Source organism: Rhinichthys klamathensis, unplaced genomic scaffold (assembly GCF_029890125.1).
Source record: "Rhinichthys klamathensis goyatoka isolate OS25496 unplaced genomic scaffold, OSU_Roscu_1.1 h1tg000352l_1, whole genome shotgun sequence".
NCBI lineage: Eukaryota > Metazoa > Chordata > Actinopteri > Cypriniformes > Leuciscidae > Rhinichthys > Rhinichthys klamathensis.
Genome location: NW_026606863.1, coordinates 1,671,664 through 1,687,297, shown reverse-complemented (window position 1 = coordinate 1,687,297; position 15,634 = coordinate 1,671,664). Strand labels below are relative to the sequence as shown.

The 15,634-nt window shown below is 38.4% G+C and overlaps 2 protein-coding genes across 6 annotated transcripts in view; one reads left to right on the top strand and one right to left on the bottom strand.

Moving 5' to 3' along the window:
* Positions 1 to 265: 265 nt before the first annotated feature.
* On the bottom strand, positions 266 to 4,373 carry map10 (microtubule associated protein 10). Its single transcript, XM_056232698.1, has 2 exons — positions 3,354 to 4,373; positions 266 to 2,146 (listed from the first exon to the last, which is right to left on the bottom strand). Exons 1-2 carry the CDS (start codon positions 4,219 to 4,221, stop codon positions 732 to 734), a joined length of 2,283 nt encoding a protein of 760 aa, XP_056088673.1. The 5' UTR covers positions 4,222 to 4,373; the 3' UTR covers positions 266 to 731.
* Positions 4,374 to 5,707: 1,334 nt separating this feature from the next.
* Positions 5,708 to 15,634, top strand: part of LOC130069011 (signal-induced proliferation-associated 1-like protein 2) — a 180,892-nt gene continuing 170,965 nt past the window's right edge. For all 5 annotated transcript variants that reach the window (XM_056232691.1, XM_056232694.1, XM_056232693.1 and 2 more), the window contains exon 1: positions 5,708 to 5,876. The gene's annotated coding sequence lies outside the window, so the exon portion shown is untranslated. The remainder of the gene's footprint in view (positions 5,877 to 15,634) is intronic.

The following is a 15,634-nucleotide window of genomic DNA, read 5'->3' as shown; positions in this document are numbered from 1 at the left end:
GTTGTGCCAATAACTAAGAAATAGTACAAATTAATATAAACCATATAAATAAAATTATTGTTTTCTACCTATTGACATCACAGTCCAAATTCGGTTGCATCAGGCTGTAACAACTTGAAATGTGTTTTTTCTCCATTAATTTGTTTTGTATTTCACTCACATTCTGAATCTGTACACACACACACACACACATATATATATATTATATATATATATAAAGACAAACTTTTATGCTGCGATTAATCGATTTGACATTGACAGCACTAAAATTTATCAAATACAACATTGCTGTTATACTTAAATATTGAAGCATTTATACAGGGCATCGTTTTTGTATAAAAAGCATGAAAGCGCATCTCATTAAAAACAAATATTCATTCAATATAATCCATATTCCCATTTTATCCATATTAAATGACTTTACATTGGTTCATTAATCATTTACTAATATATTCAAGGTTCTACTTTAGAAACAACAACTGCGTTTATTGCTGTAAAAATTGTTGTGGATTTCTTACAAACAATTACAAATATATGAATTAATAATAAAACCATTAAATATTTATTGAAGCTGTATTTGAACACACAAATAACTGTGCCAATGAATGAATGTCTATATGCATGTAAAAACATATTATTCATATTGAATTGAACTAATATAAAGAAGCCGTTTGCTGGTTTCTAGCGTTCACTCTTTTTCTCTGGCAGTTTATCAGATCAACACGGTCTAATCACAGTGTATATCCTGGAAGTTTGTTGAAGAGCAGTTCTGAGATGTGATGGCAATTCTTGTCCAGTCCCAGAGAGCCCAGTCTGTCCCGTTCCTCTTCCGCGTCTGAACTGGACTTTGGCACAGGTAAATCTGAGTCCTTTGACTCCCGGCTCTTCTCACCGGAGTCACTGCCAAAGCTCTGGGATTTGCTCCGGACAGATGAAGTGGTTTGTGATCCAGGTCTTCGACGTCTAACGCTAGAGGACACGAACCCGTCCTCGCTGTCGTCTGAAGACAGACTCAGAGCCGAGGTCTGCACACGCGGGCGGATGACCAGTGTGCCTTTGACAGACCGTTGAGGAGATTTCTCCGCTTGGACAGGAACCGGAAGACCTTTATTGTGACCAGAAGCACTTGAAACACTCGAAGCGTTGTTTGTTTTACGCCTGTTTGGTTCTGGACTGCTAAGCGGGTCAGGTGAGTATCCGTCGGTTGTGTTGAGGCTTGTGAAGTCGTCCTGATACTCTTCATTACTCAGGCTTGACCTGTGAGGACGGCTGCTCGCTCGACTATCTTCCCTGATGCTTTCTTTAAAACTCTGGACGCCAGGATTGCTCAGATCTGAGTTTGGACGGTCTGAATACTGACTGAGCGCACTTGGAATATGAACTCCAACTTTTTTGTCTTTCTCAGTCAAAGTCGCCTCTCTGAAGGATGCAACATTACTTTCATTTGAACTTGGTCTTGTTTGTGATTTTGATGCTGTTTTAACTGGTGTTGGATCCATTTGAAAACTGCTAACTAATGTAGTTTCATCTAAGTTGACACCTCTGTAAACTGACTTCCGGACACGTTTATGGTCAGATGACGCCTGTCTCATTGGCTGGTCCTGTTTTATGTTCTGGTATTCGATGCATTCGTGCCGTTTGGTGAGGCCTGGTTTGACCAGCTTGAGTCTGAGACGAAAAGTGTTTGTCAAGCCATATTTAAGCGTCCTTTTAGGTTGCAACTTTTCTTCATTTTTCTTTGCACCACTTGCACTCTTCACTGATTTGATCTTGCATTGTCCAGGTCTCTGTTTAGGACTAGCTTTGATAGTTTTCTGATCCTCAGGCTCTGACGGATCCTGTGCTGATGTGTACAGCCACGCCAGGTTAGGATGGATGGATAACGGCTGCTGGTGTGGCATCTCTCCGTGAAGCTGTGATAGTTCAACTAATAAAGCATTCAGCAGCGGTAACTGCCTGATAACGTTCCCAAGTGGAGCTGAATCAGTCTCTTTATGCTGTGATCCTGGAGTTAAAGCTGACTTGCTCAATCTTTCCACCTTTGCAGATGTTATCTCTGGAACCTCATGCATGACAGATGATTCTTCATTATCTTCTGGATCCTCTAAATCAAGACTCTCCATTGCTGCATGTAACCCTGTAAAGCCTGACAGATGAAACAATAGTCAGAACAGATTGCATATTTGATGGTATGTTTTGTATCATATTTGAAACATCATGCTTTTATGGCTCATATAGTATGATAAAGTGAAAAATGGCACTCATATTCGAGGAGGAAAAGGAACCAAACTGAGCAAAAATATGCAATTTGCGTGCAGATGCTGATATTTATATGGACAAAAAGTAAGAGGAAAATCTGAAGCTTGTAATGTAAATAATATAAATACTTACATAAAATGCATAAATATCAGTCATCACTGACTCACGGTGTTGATGAACACATACTAAAATGCTTTTACTTGCTTAAAAGTATGAGCTATCAATCAGAGATCATATAAGGCTTTTCAGCAAAGTTTTACCCTTGGTTTCACAGACAAGGCCTAAAGGGATAGTTCACCCCAAAATGAAAATGATCCCATAATTGACTCACCCTCAAGCCGTAAATCGCTTTCTACTTTCAGCCGAACACAATCGGAGTTATATTAAAAATCTCCTGGCTCTTCCCAGCTTTATAATGGGAGTAAATAGAGTGTTTGAAGCCCAAAAAAGCGCATCATCCATCATAAAAGTAATCCATACGACTCCAGGGGGTTAATAAAGGCCTTCTGAAGCGTTTTTCTAAGAAAAATATACTTTATAAACTATAATCACTGGCTTCTGGCAACGACCATTCACAAGTCTAGTTCCGGCGGGATAGTGACCTCTGACCCTGGAGTCGTATGGATTACTTTTATGATGGATGGATGTGCTTTTTTGGGCTTCAAAATCTAAGGTACCATTCAATCCCATTATAAAGCTGGAGAGAGCCAGGATATTTTTTAATAACTACGATTGTGTCTCTGAAAGAAGAAAGTCATATACACCAAGGATGGCTTTAGGATGAGTAAATGATGGGATAATTTTCATTTTTGGGTGAACTAACCCTTTAAACCCAGTCCCGAATTAAAATGCATGTTTGATGCTGTTTTAACTGAAAGCAACATATCTTAAAATTTGTCAGTGCCATTGTTTTGCCTCATGATTCACACCAGTATGAACATGTTTTTTCTAAGACACATTTATAAAAGCTACTTGAGGCCTAATCTTGACTTAATCTAAACCCTGTCTGTGAAACCAGGCCTTAATAATATTGAACATTTAAAGCCCTTAGAAATCCATTTATAAAATATAACACTGTAAGTTAAACATCCTACTTGTCCTCTCCTGTTGGCTCTTCAGGCCGGAGCTGTAAAACAGAGGTGGAGGACAGAAAGTGGTGTGTTCTTGTGCTTCTTCAGACCACGAGACGCTCTGTTCAGTCTGAGTGAACGCTGGAAGCCCTGGATGCTTGTCTTCTGATATCACTATATCAGCTGACCATCCATCTTGTGTGAGAACATTCCCAGGATTGTTCTCAGACATCGCATCTTTTCCAGTATACACCAAACTTTTACATTCTGAATGCACTGACTTGAGTTCTTCTCCTTTTCCATGGGTCAGGCCGACTTCATAGACTCTGTTATCTGGGATGTGAGGGATTAAATTCGCTCCTAGACTTACTATCTTATAAGCCAGAGAAATGGCACCGATGCTGTGTCCCATCAGATTGCAGATTGGGGTGAACAGTCTCTCTCCATGAGCGCTCGGAGTGCCAATACCATGTTTATCCACATCCAGTTTAATTCTATCCATCACTTTAGCCAGGGATATCAAGGAGCTTCCTATAAGTTTGGGAATCTCATCTTTTACATCCAATACCATTGCGTAGAGAGGGGTGTTTAGGAGATGGGTGTGTAACGAGTGCAAATTCATCTTAAAAAGACAGGATTTGCCTTTATGGAAGGAATACTTCAGATTGTCTCCATCGTCGGGTTGAGATAAAGCCTCAGGTGACAAGCACAGGTCAGTATAGCCTGATTTAGATGAGAAATCCTCTTGTCCTGATTGGTATATGAGAAGTGTGGGAAAATCTAACAAGCGGACTCCCACTGCAAGATCCAAAACATTGCCACGTGATCCATCGACGCGGACGTAATCGATCACCAGTTCCAATGAGAAGAGAGTTTCTAGCGTTGATGACATGTTCCTTTATATACGCATTTACATATAAACAATCATTTTAAAGCACAAGATTATCTATAACGGAGATGAAACGGCACCAGGAAGCGAGTGTGTGAGTCTGAGAGCGTCGCATCACCTAGCAACGACATCGTCTCAGGATTGACACGTCACTGGCACCGTGGGATTCTGGGAGATGTAGTTGATTTTAAGCAATATTGTAGTGTTGTGTTCAGAAGTAAAATGCTATATATTATTACTAAGTATAATACTGATAAATAAGTTGAAATCTGTTGTACTTATTTTATTTTATACTCTGATAGCTACCTAAATTATTGTTTTCTTTTTTTTGCATAATTTAACGGCTATGTACACATTGGTACATACACTTGGTAACGGGTTGATAATGAATGGAACATTTCTATTGGTGTTTTTCTGTGGTTATTAATAATAATAATAATAATAATAATAATAATCATATTTATAAATAATAATATGTATATTTAATATTATTTATAATATTGATATGTATTCTTCTTCTCTTCTTCTTCTTCTTCTTCTTCTTCTTCTTCTTCTTCTTCTTCTTCTTCTTCTTCTTCTTCTTCTTCTTCTTCTTCTTCTTCTTCTTCTTCTTCTTCTTCTTATTATTATTATTATTATTATTATTAACAACAACCACAGAACAACACCAACAGAAATGTTCCATTCATTATTAACAATATTGCATCAAAAGTATTGCATAGCTATACATGAACCTGTGGTCAGTGTGAATAGTTATTTATTTTAGTCTTTTTTCTTTGCATTTCAATATAAGGTGAAAAATACAGTTAGTCTAATTATTAAATTTACAATTCTTTAAAAGTGCACAAAAACCTGTCACGAAGTTACCTGCACAACACACACACACAAAACAGTAATATTGTGAAATATTATTACAATTTAAAATAATGGTTTTAATATACTTTAAAATATAATTGATTCCTGTCATCAAAGCTGAATTTTCAGCATCATTACTCCAGTCTTCAGTATCACATGATCCTTCAGAAATCATTACATAAAATAATGTTAATGTGTTATATGTCAAAAATATGTTACATGTTTCCAAGCTTTTGACTGGTACTATAAATTAATTCAAGCATCATACTCTCAATCTGGTTTGTTTCAAAAATCCTAATTTGTTAGTTAAGGCAAAGAAGAAAATCTATAAAGAAGATTTTGCCTCAGTCTTCCAGTTGGGGCCAGTATTACTCCAGGTTCAGTTTATAGTTGTTATTAAACTGATATCCAAGAATATTTCATCCTAAAATACCCAAACAGTAAACAATATCATTTTAAATGACCTGGTGTGAAAACTATAAAGTTGTCTGAAATACCTGAAAAAGTCTATTTACCATAGTATATTCTTGTCCACTCTTGTGAACAAGTGCGTGGGCGGAGTTTGGCAACAGCTCGACCAATCACAGATCGCGGTAGGCGTGGCCACAGACCGGCTTCACGCGATCCGAGCAAACGGCAGTATTTTGGATTGAGTGAGTGGAGGGTGAAGATAGCAGCTGCTCCGACAACATACAAGTGTTTCTGTATGGAATATGATCAAATCACTGGCTTTGTTTTTTAAAGGAATTAGATTGGCGTTCATCTGCAAATCATGGGACTTTCTTTAACTCGGAATGCTGAAGGTAAGGTCCACTTGTGCCGTTACTACTCACTTACTGACGTATTGTGTTGTGATTTTTGCAAGAATAGCGTCCGTTGAAAAACTACAGTGATTGAGTTTCTTTTAGTTCAGTAAACAAGTTTCAGTTTTGGTGATATAAACCCTTATTATGTGACTTCACAGCCTAGTAAGCTGCCTACCTAGGCATCATAGTCGCGTGTTGCAGGTTTGGTCGTTTTGGGCGCGGGCGCGTTCCATGTTGTCAACGGTAATGATGCCCAGTTTGATTGACAGCTAATTAGGTATTTAAAAAGTCCTACTGTTTGGGAGGTTTTCATTGTTGTCTATTATGCGCGTCCTTGAAACAATACAGAGAACTCAGGTGAAGATATCACACATATGCATGCACTTTGTCATTTTGTATATTTTTTGTCTTTATCGTGGACTGTGGAGTTACCAGGTTCAAATGCAGCCCAGGGACTGTGCTTTAAATAACACAAAGGCAGTCAAAATAAAGTTGCTTTCAAACACAGGCTGTCAGAAATCCACTAGAGGGCTCTTGAATGTTCTTATGGATCAACACTCCAGTTACATGATGATGGGTTTGTCAAATTTTCTTTATTGAAGTGATAATCTCTACCACATGTTACCGATCCATTCATCAGAATTAGGAGTTTTAACTAAGATGATTTAATGGCAGTTTTTATATAGTGCTTGAGTGACAAATGACAGATTATATACCTGATATGAGATGATACTTAATTTTGGATTATATTTGAGTATATTTATAGACTTTTGAATGGCACACCCGCACAAGGATGATAATATATCTGGGTCTTTGGTATCATATATTAAAAACCCCTGCTTTAGGCTTTGCTCCATAGCCAAAAAGTACATGTTAAAGGAATAGTTCACCCAAAAATGAAAATGATGTCATCATTTACTCACTTTGTTCCAAACCTGTATGAGTTTCTTTCTTCTGTTGAATTAAAAAGATATTTTGAAGAATATTATGTTGGTAACCAGTTTACGGTAGCCATCGACTTCATAGTAGGAATATTGGAACTGTTTGATTATCGACATTCTTTGAAATATCTTCTTTTGTGTTCAGAAGAAGAACGAAATTCATACAGGTTTGGAACAACATGAGGGGGAGTAAATGAGACAGAATATTATTTTTTTGGGTGAACTATCCCTTTAATGCCATATGTGCTTGTACATGCACCATGGTCATTTCATGGTATTCTTCTATGTACCATTGAAAATCAATATGGTAATGATGCAGTGCAATATCAAATTACCATATCTAAAACCATTTCTCTACCATTGTATGGTATTTCTTTGTAAGGGAAGGAACAACTTCCTCTTAGTTAATAATGAGCTGTCGTTTTTTATTCTGCTCTAAACAAAGAAATCGCCAGAAGTGTTCTATTATCTGTGAACAGTGTAGATATTAATGCAAGAGTCTTTGTGCTGTGCCACTCAAAGGACTTCAGTATGAGTGTTTTCTCTGTCTTCTGAACAGCCAGCTCGTATCAGATTATGGTCAGATAATTACACATTTGATTAGACAAGTTGCACAGCCGAGTCCTTGTGCGGTGCAGTGTCAAGGGTAATAAAGCCATTTTCTTTATAGGCGTATCAGGAATAATACGTGGGGGACACGGACAGGAGAAAATCCTTCTGATGGTCAGTTCTTTCCCACCAGCACACAAAATTGCACCCCTGTCTCTGAGGATGAAAACCACCTGGAAAGCCTATATTCATAGACATATTCTAGTTTAATAAACAAAGACAACTGTGTGTGAACTATCAGAATGTTTATTTCCCTGAATAGTGGTTTGGTTGCAGATGGTAGGGGAAAAGCATTGTTAAAGTGCCCCTGCTATGCTTTTTTTAATATAGCCTACCTTTGATGCAGTGTGTAACTAACATAGCTGTTTGTAAATGTTAAAGGCTTGCAGTTTAAGTGCTGCTCAACAAATACAGTTTTTTAAAGGAGAGAATCGATTCTGAACTGCTGAAACGAGTCGTCAGTATTTCTAGTCTTAATTCCTGCACGAACCTACGTAGGTTTGTAACAAATTTGCTTAATGCCAGCCTATGGTCTTCATTGGCCGCGTGCGAACATCAGCCGAGACTGGAAGAGTTTGGCTTGTTGATTTCCAAAGGATGAGACTCGGACTTGAATTGATACGGAAAAAAACGACGCCATCGTTACTGTGAGGAAGAGCTGAAATTCTGTTTTGAGAATAGGCGTTTCATATTCGACTCGCGCTGTAAGCGGTCGACCAATCACAAACAGACTGGGCCATCTGACCAATCAGAGCAGAGTAGGCTCACCGTAAAACGAGAGAGACTGAATCTTCAAAAAACTGTTTTCAGACTTTGAGAAATGAGATGATGTGGAATGTATATTATGAGAAAATTAATGTTTTCTTTTTTTTTTACTTGGACGCATGTAAACCAGTGTTGTAGGAGAATCTAAAACAAAATTAGGAACCTTTAAAATAATAACAATACAAGGGGTAGGCCTACTTATATGAAACAGCAGTAGTGACAGATCTTTTACTCCGTATTGTGAACATTATCAAAAAAAGAAAAAAATGTGTTGATTCTGTGCATTCATTGTTTATTGGATTTTTGAGTTTGCACTCAAATGTGGAGGCAGATGAGCACTTGCAATCATGTCTAAAATGATTTGAGAAGTCCTGCATATTGTTTTCATCTGAAGATCTAGTTATGATATTTTTTGATTAGGCATAATCATTACGAAGTCAATGGATGAATTGTTCACAATAAGATCTATAACATGCATTTAGAAAATAGAGTGGGCGCATTTTAATTTCACTGTTGACTTTAAATGCAAATAATAAACAGCAACTCTCAATTTAGTTGTGCATGGGTAGGATAGCAAAATAAACAGACTTACCGGTATCCCAGATCTGTTGGTATCCCAGATCTGTTGGTTTTGATGTCAAAGGGGGCACACATCCAATCAAACTCTACAGCTCCAATTGATCATTCTTCACATATAAATTGATGAAATTTAGCATTTTTTTATTGCTGTATTGTATTGTATAAAGTGCTATTAAATAAATGTGACTTGACTAGTTAAATTGTAACTAAAAAACCGAGGTAAATTGTGTATTTTCATTGTTATTGGCGTGTTTAAGTTCTCTTCTTTGTCTTCTTCTCATGTTCACCTGGGAGAAACGAGAAGTTCGTCTTCCCATCGCTGGGCTTAGATGGCACAGTGACTGCAGAAGGATGTTTATCTTGCGTTGCACTCCTGAATGCATTCATAACATAATGACAGGAAATTAAAGCTCGTTTTGGAGACTCGTCTTGAAAATAACATCTGTCAGGACAGGTGGACATCTGCTCGCCACCCTCACGTCGTCAGCAGTTTTATTTAATGTGAACAAGGTTAACAACACTATTTAGTATGCTTTTTGATGGGTTATGTGCATTGTTTTAGTGTCGGAACTGTTTCAGTTGAATACGATGGGGTTATGAGACAACATTTCTCAAACATACGAATCTTAGTCGTGCTTCTAATCCGTCGGATAAAGGAATGAAATATCTTGAGATGTGGCAATCAGGAACAAAGGATGCCAAGACAACTGTTTATCGCTGTTATCGCCCCCATTGCGTGATATTACATGGATATTCCATGTTTAACCAGAAGAGATGAGATGGACTCCAAATGAAATGGATTAGTATAGGCCATCTGCTCTTCATGTTTACTGGCAACTCATTCAACAAATCATGGAGCCCATCAAAAATGGCCTTTCCTAAGGCAACAGTCTCTAATGCTTATAACATTCGTGATTTATACAAACCTTTGACTTATGTAATTCATTCATCCAACATGTTTGTGTTCCAGAAGTGAATGAATCCTCAAATTATTGGTCTTATTTTCAAGATATGATCGATTTTACTTGCATTGAAGTAAGGACTCAAATCATATAGAGATTCACAGAAACTTGAGGGTGTAGGAATCTTTTGGTTTGTGTGCATTGAAGAAGAAATAAGTACTAGGTTAACAAGAACCTCTGGTATTTTTTCAATCATGTATGGATCTTTAGCCATGTGAATTTGTGCTTGGTTTGGTTTGTAATCAGTCACCCGTCTGGTTCATTCTCTCTTGTACTTGTTAATGACCAACAGTTGTGACTGGCATCATCAGAGCAGATCTCTGCCAGCTGCTGGTTGACTCCACAACAAGCCTGTTTGTTTATTTAAACCGTATTTGTGTAACTGTTGTCATTTGGCGGAGACACGAGTATCATGACAATGAATGTTTTTTATTGGTTTTGGAATGTGGCTAATTAAATCTTCTTTTAAAAACGAGTGTTTTGTCGGCTATAATCATCAAGCATGCTTATTTAGCAGTCCGATTTTATTATGCAGCTACTTTAATTCTTAATTTTGTTGACGTCCGTGCCCGTGGACTTTCTTTGGTCAACATCAACATTTTAGGTTTAAGTTTAAATACTGTAAACCCTACTGCTCAAAATAATTAATTGGTTTGAGTAGGGTCAACTTAAATTAAACAAATTAGTTCAATCTACTAATTTTATGAACTTGTTTCTTTTAATTTAGACAAACTTAAATTCAACTGAAACTGCGCTGGGATTTTTATTTCCCCACATGCTTTGCCATGACATTCGAAAGGGAGAGTAAATACTAAAATTAAGTGTTATATAATGTTTTTGTGTGCAAGATTAATGTTAAGTGGGAGATTTAGTAGTGTTTAATGTTTAGCTAATTGACAAGAGTTTCTGTTATGTTGGGTTTTTTGGGGGGTTACCATCATGGTGACGAGTGGAGCATGAGTTTAGTTTGAGAAGAGAACAGATAAAATGAAAAATAAATATTTGCTTATTCAAATATTTCAAGTTAAGAGCAATTAAAATGTGGAAGTACAAAATAAAAATCTGCCTGTTTCATTAGACTTTAAATTTCTTAACTTTTTGATGTAACTGATTACCTGAAATCTTTGAGTTTTGCCAACTTATTGGGGTTTACAGTGTGTATGGATAAGGTGAAGTACATTTTATGTCCTCTAACCAGTCACCATTTAATTCCATTTCTGCCTTCATCAGTTCGTTTTAAATGGTCCTGCTGTGCTGTGTGACAAATGAACTTTTCCATGTAGTCTCTCAATTAATGAGTTCATAAGTTGCATGCATAATAATAAGCAAATGCTTCTTAAAATAGTTTTGCATGGATTAACCTCACTCACTCACTCACTCACTCACTCACTCACTCACTCACTCACTATCGTGTGCCTTTATCTCATTTAAAAGTGTTTTTTATGCGTGTGGTTGGACGCTGCAGAGACATTCATTTTATTTGCAAGTCAATTTGTGTAACACCCTCTTTAACCTCTGGCGGTGTCCTGTATCCTGATATTTGGCTTGAGAGCTTGACATTATTCTTAGCTAAAGGACATGAAATCTGAGCAGGTATATTTCCATCATTCAGTCGAATATATACACGCATCCACCCCGACACGATCTCATCTTGCAGGTTAGTGAAGGAGACGCCCTGATAGAGTTTCTTCTTCCAGATGTTACTGTGTTGCATGATGTCGTGCGTCTCTCTGCGCAGGTTTCAGACCGAGATGATTTACTGGCCCAGGGAATATCTGTTGCTGCTAATTTTGGCATTGTCACTGACATTACTTTACCCTTTTGTCTGTTATTGTGTAGGGATTCAGTCCCATGATGCATCTCTGAGTGCTGTCACATTGTGGTGTGTCAGAGAGAAATATAATTATAGCTGTATGTGTACTACATGCCTTAATTCTTTGTGGGTGGCATAGATTAAACAAGGTGCTGGAAACATTGATAGATTTTGGTCTATATTGACATGATCACGCAGTTGCTGCAGATTTATCGGCTCCATCCAATATGCGAGTCTCCCATTCCAGCAAATCCCAAATCTGCTCTACTGGACTGAGATCTGGTGACTGTGGAGCCGTTTGAGTTTAGTGACTCACTGTCATGATCAAGAAACCAGTTTGAGATGATTTGAGTTTTGAGACGGCATGTTATCCTGCTGGAAGTATCCATCAGAAGATGATACACTGTGGTCATAAAGAGATGGACATGGTCAGAAACAATACTCATGTATACTGTGGCGTTTAAATGATGCTCATTTGGTACTAAGGGTGCTTTCACATCTGTAGTTCAGTTCATTTGGTCCGGACTAAGGGCAAAAAATTATACTTTGTATAATTTTCAGGCGTTTTGGTTCCTTTTCACACCACTCTGATTGCTCTGGTCCGAATCAGTTGATGAGTTGATGAAACGAATCAAAATGCAGTCACGTGACAACATCCACATCACTCATTGGCCAGATGTGTCTTGAACATATTTCCATAACTGCGCTTCGATTCGTTAGAATTAACAGAACTCCCGGAAGTAAAAAAAAGAGGAAAATCTGGCAGACATGCGGAGAATTCACTCAAAATGTATGTTGAGAATCCGCACGAGCTTTATCCTTTCGCAAATACCCTCATAAACAACAAAGACGCGATGTAAATGAGAGATTCACTGTGCAGTGCGGACAACTGCACTGCACAGTGAATCAACGAGCCCAAAAGGGCCCACGTCACTCCGCTGTTCATCTCCCTGCATTGGCTAACACTCGCTGCTCGCATCAAATTCAAAGCTTTGACGCTTGCTTACAGATTGACCACAGACTCAGCTCCGTCCTACTTTCACTCCCTACTACAAGTCTACGTCCCTACCAGAAGCCTACGATCGGCCAAGGAGCGACGGCTCGTGGTGCCATCACAGTGAGGCTCTAAATCACTCTCCAGAACATTCTCATTCACGGTTCCATGCTGGTGGAATGATCTCCCGCCCTCGTCCGTAATGCAGAATCCCTGACAGCATTCAAAAGACAACTGAAAACTCATCTCTTCCGTGAGTACTTAACATAAAAAAAAAAATTCTTCTCTTTTAAATCTTTCCTTCCCTTTTAAATCTTCCCTTGTCTGGCTTTTGCTACTCTGAGCAATGCCTGAACTTTGTATTTTTAAGCACTTCTTGCGTTGTTACTTCCCTCTTCGCGATGACTCGCTTGCTTTAGTCCTCAGATGTAAGTCGCTTTGGATAAAAGCGTCTGCTAAATGACTAAATGTAAATTTAACTGCAGTGTTTATGAGGAGAGTTTTAGTGAGAGTGCAGAACGCGGTAAGTCAGTCATGGCTTAAAGGGAGCGCTATTGACAATCTAAATAATCGTTTTGTTTGACTACGGCAGCTGGTTAAGTCCAAAAATGCGCAGTTCTTTGTAGGGCTGCACGATTTGGGCCAAAATGATAATCACGATTATTTTTATCAATATTGAGATCACGATTAATTATCACGATTATTTGTTGATTTTAACCAAAACAAATGTTATTGTCACATAGGCTAATTATAACTGCTTTCACATTATGCTACATTCCTGCTAATGTACAACTATGTGCATCAAAATAAAACAGGTCCTCTTATTCACCAAAATTCAGTGCATCTCTTTAAAGAATAAATAAAAACAAATAAAACAATAAAGAAAATGTAGCAAAACTTCAACAGGGCACTATTTTACATTGTGTAAATATAAAATAAAAATATAAACTTGCATTGTACCTGCATAATGGATGTGAATAAAACGCACAAAATATACAATCAATAAAAAACAAATATTCCATAACAGAATGTAACCAAATGAGAACATTTCAAGGCAGAACTAAGCACTTAGCACTATGGAAGTTCGATTAATGGATGAAATTCAGAGTCATTGTTATTTGACGCTTAAGAAATGTAAAATGTTGTGGTACAGTGTCAGTGATTAGTCTTACTGCATAAATTGAATCTTATTTAATCCTCCAAAGTGTATGTGCTTGAATTATTTCTACTTATTAAACAATAGTTCAAAACAAGAGTTTGTAGTACTGATTATTGGAGTCCATTAATCGAACTTTCATGCCATATTAATATGTAGTATGTATGTACCAATTTACTAATGCTCACACTCGGTCTCTCACGCGCACCGTCACTCGGTCTCTCTCGCGCGCAGACACAATCGGTCTCTCTCGCGCGCTGTCGCTCGTACGCAGACACACTCGGTATCTCTCGCGCACTTTCGAGCGCGCTCTTGGACACTCGGTCTCTCGTGCACTGTCGCTCGCGCGCAGACGGTCTCTCTCGCGCACTCGGGCTCATGGAGGCACGTAATCAGACAGTGGTTTACGGAGCGCTAGATTGGCTTTACAAAAAAAAAAAAAACCCTTTGATACGGAGTGTTCTGTGAATGTAATGACGCATTTTAAATATCGCTCGGTCACGCGAATTTGATCGTGGGAAGCCAAAATCGCGATCGTGATTAAAATTCGATTAATCGTGCAGCCCTAGTTCTTTGGCAGTTGGGTCTGTTCGAGGTCGGATCACGTTCTCACCACAAACGAACCGCTCCAGAGTTCGTTTGAAAGCGTACCGAGACCAACTCTTCGAGGAGGTCTCGGTACGCTTGTTTGGTCGGCTTTTGTTGCGCACCGGAGTGCGATTGCTGCATTCACACCTGCCCAAACAAACCGCACCAAGGGGGACAACGAACTCTAGTGCTATTCAACCGAACTAAATGAGGCAGGTGTGAAAGCACCCCAGAGGCCCAAAGTGTGCCAAGAAAATATATAACACACCATTACACCGCCAGCAGCCTGAACTGTTGATATAAGGCAGGATGGATCCATGCTTTCATGTTGTTTACGCCAAATTCTGGCCCGACCATCTGAATGTTGCAGCAGAAATCGAGACTCATCAAACCAGGCAACGTTTTTTTTTTCAATCTTCTATTGTCCAGGTTTGGTGAGTCCGTGTGAAGCTTCAATTTGCTGTTGTTATCTGACAGGAGTGGCTCCGGTGTGTCTTCTGCTGCTGTAGCTCTTCTACAGTACTTAAAGGTTCGACATGTTGAGCGTTCAGAGATGGTAATAGGCATAAGAGACTCAAACTTTTGAGTGGTATATCGTCATCGGCCATTGAAATACCCACTTTGGTTGAACACTAGTCCCATGTTATGGCATCTAGCCAAAACGTAGCCAGTCAAAGTCAGTTTCTGAATCCCAATGGGTAACTGAGTGACACTAGTTGGATCATGTGTGTGTTTTCCAGCCATGTATAATCATGTTACAGGCCCAATGTAAGCATGTTATGTTCTGCACAGCGAGCGCTACATAAGTTGTTTATCTCCTCGTTCTGTCACTCATCCCTTTCTGTTTCTGCCATCATGGCTTTACTGAAACATCTATATGAATGTTTGGCAGTAAATGATGCTGAAGTGGGTAGTTTGTATTTGAACACTGAAAAAATCACATCAAGTCCATTTTGTTGTCAGTAATGGTGCCGTTTTTCAGCCACACATCTTGCAGTATTTATGCATCAGGCCGTAGTGGAAGAAAAAAAACAGGTTTTTGTTTTGCTTGCTTTTTAAAAGCACTTCTTTTTAGACGCAATGGGATTTGTATCAGCTGTTTTTTTATATTTTCCATACATTTTTTCCCCCTCATATATATGTGTCAGTATCAGTGATGCGCATTTGTGGTCGATATATGGATGGATGGAGGCCCATTATTAACACATTTCCTCAGAGTGTTAATGGATGAAATCTGTGGGATTGTGCAACTAATCTAGTCAAGATAAGGACGGACGTGTTGTTAATGGATTTTGAGCACAACATGGGCAGTTTCGCTGTCTCATCTTAGTGCATTAATATAAAATCC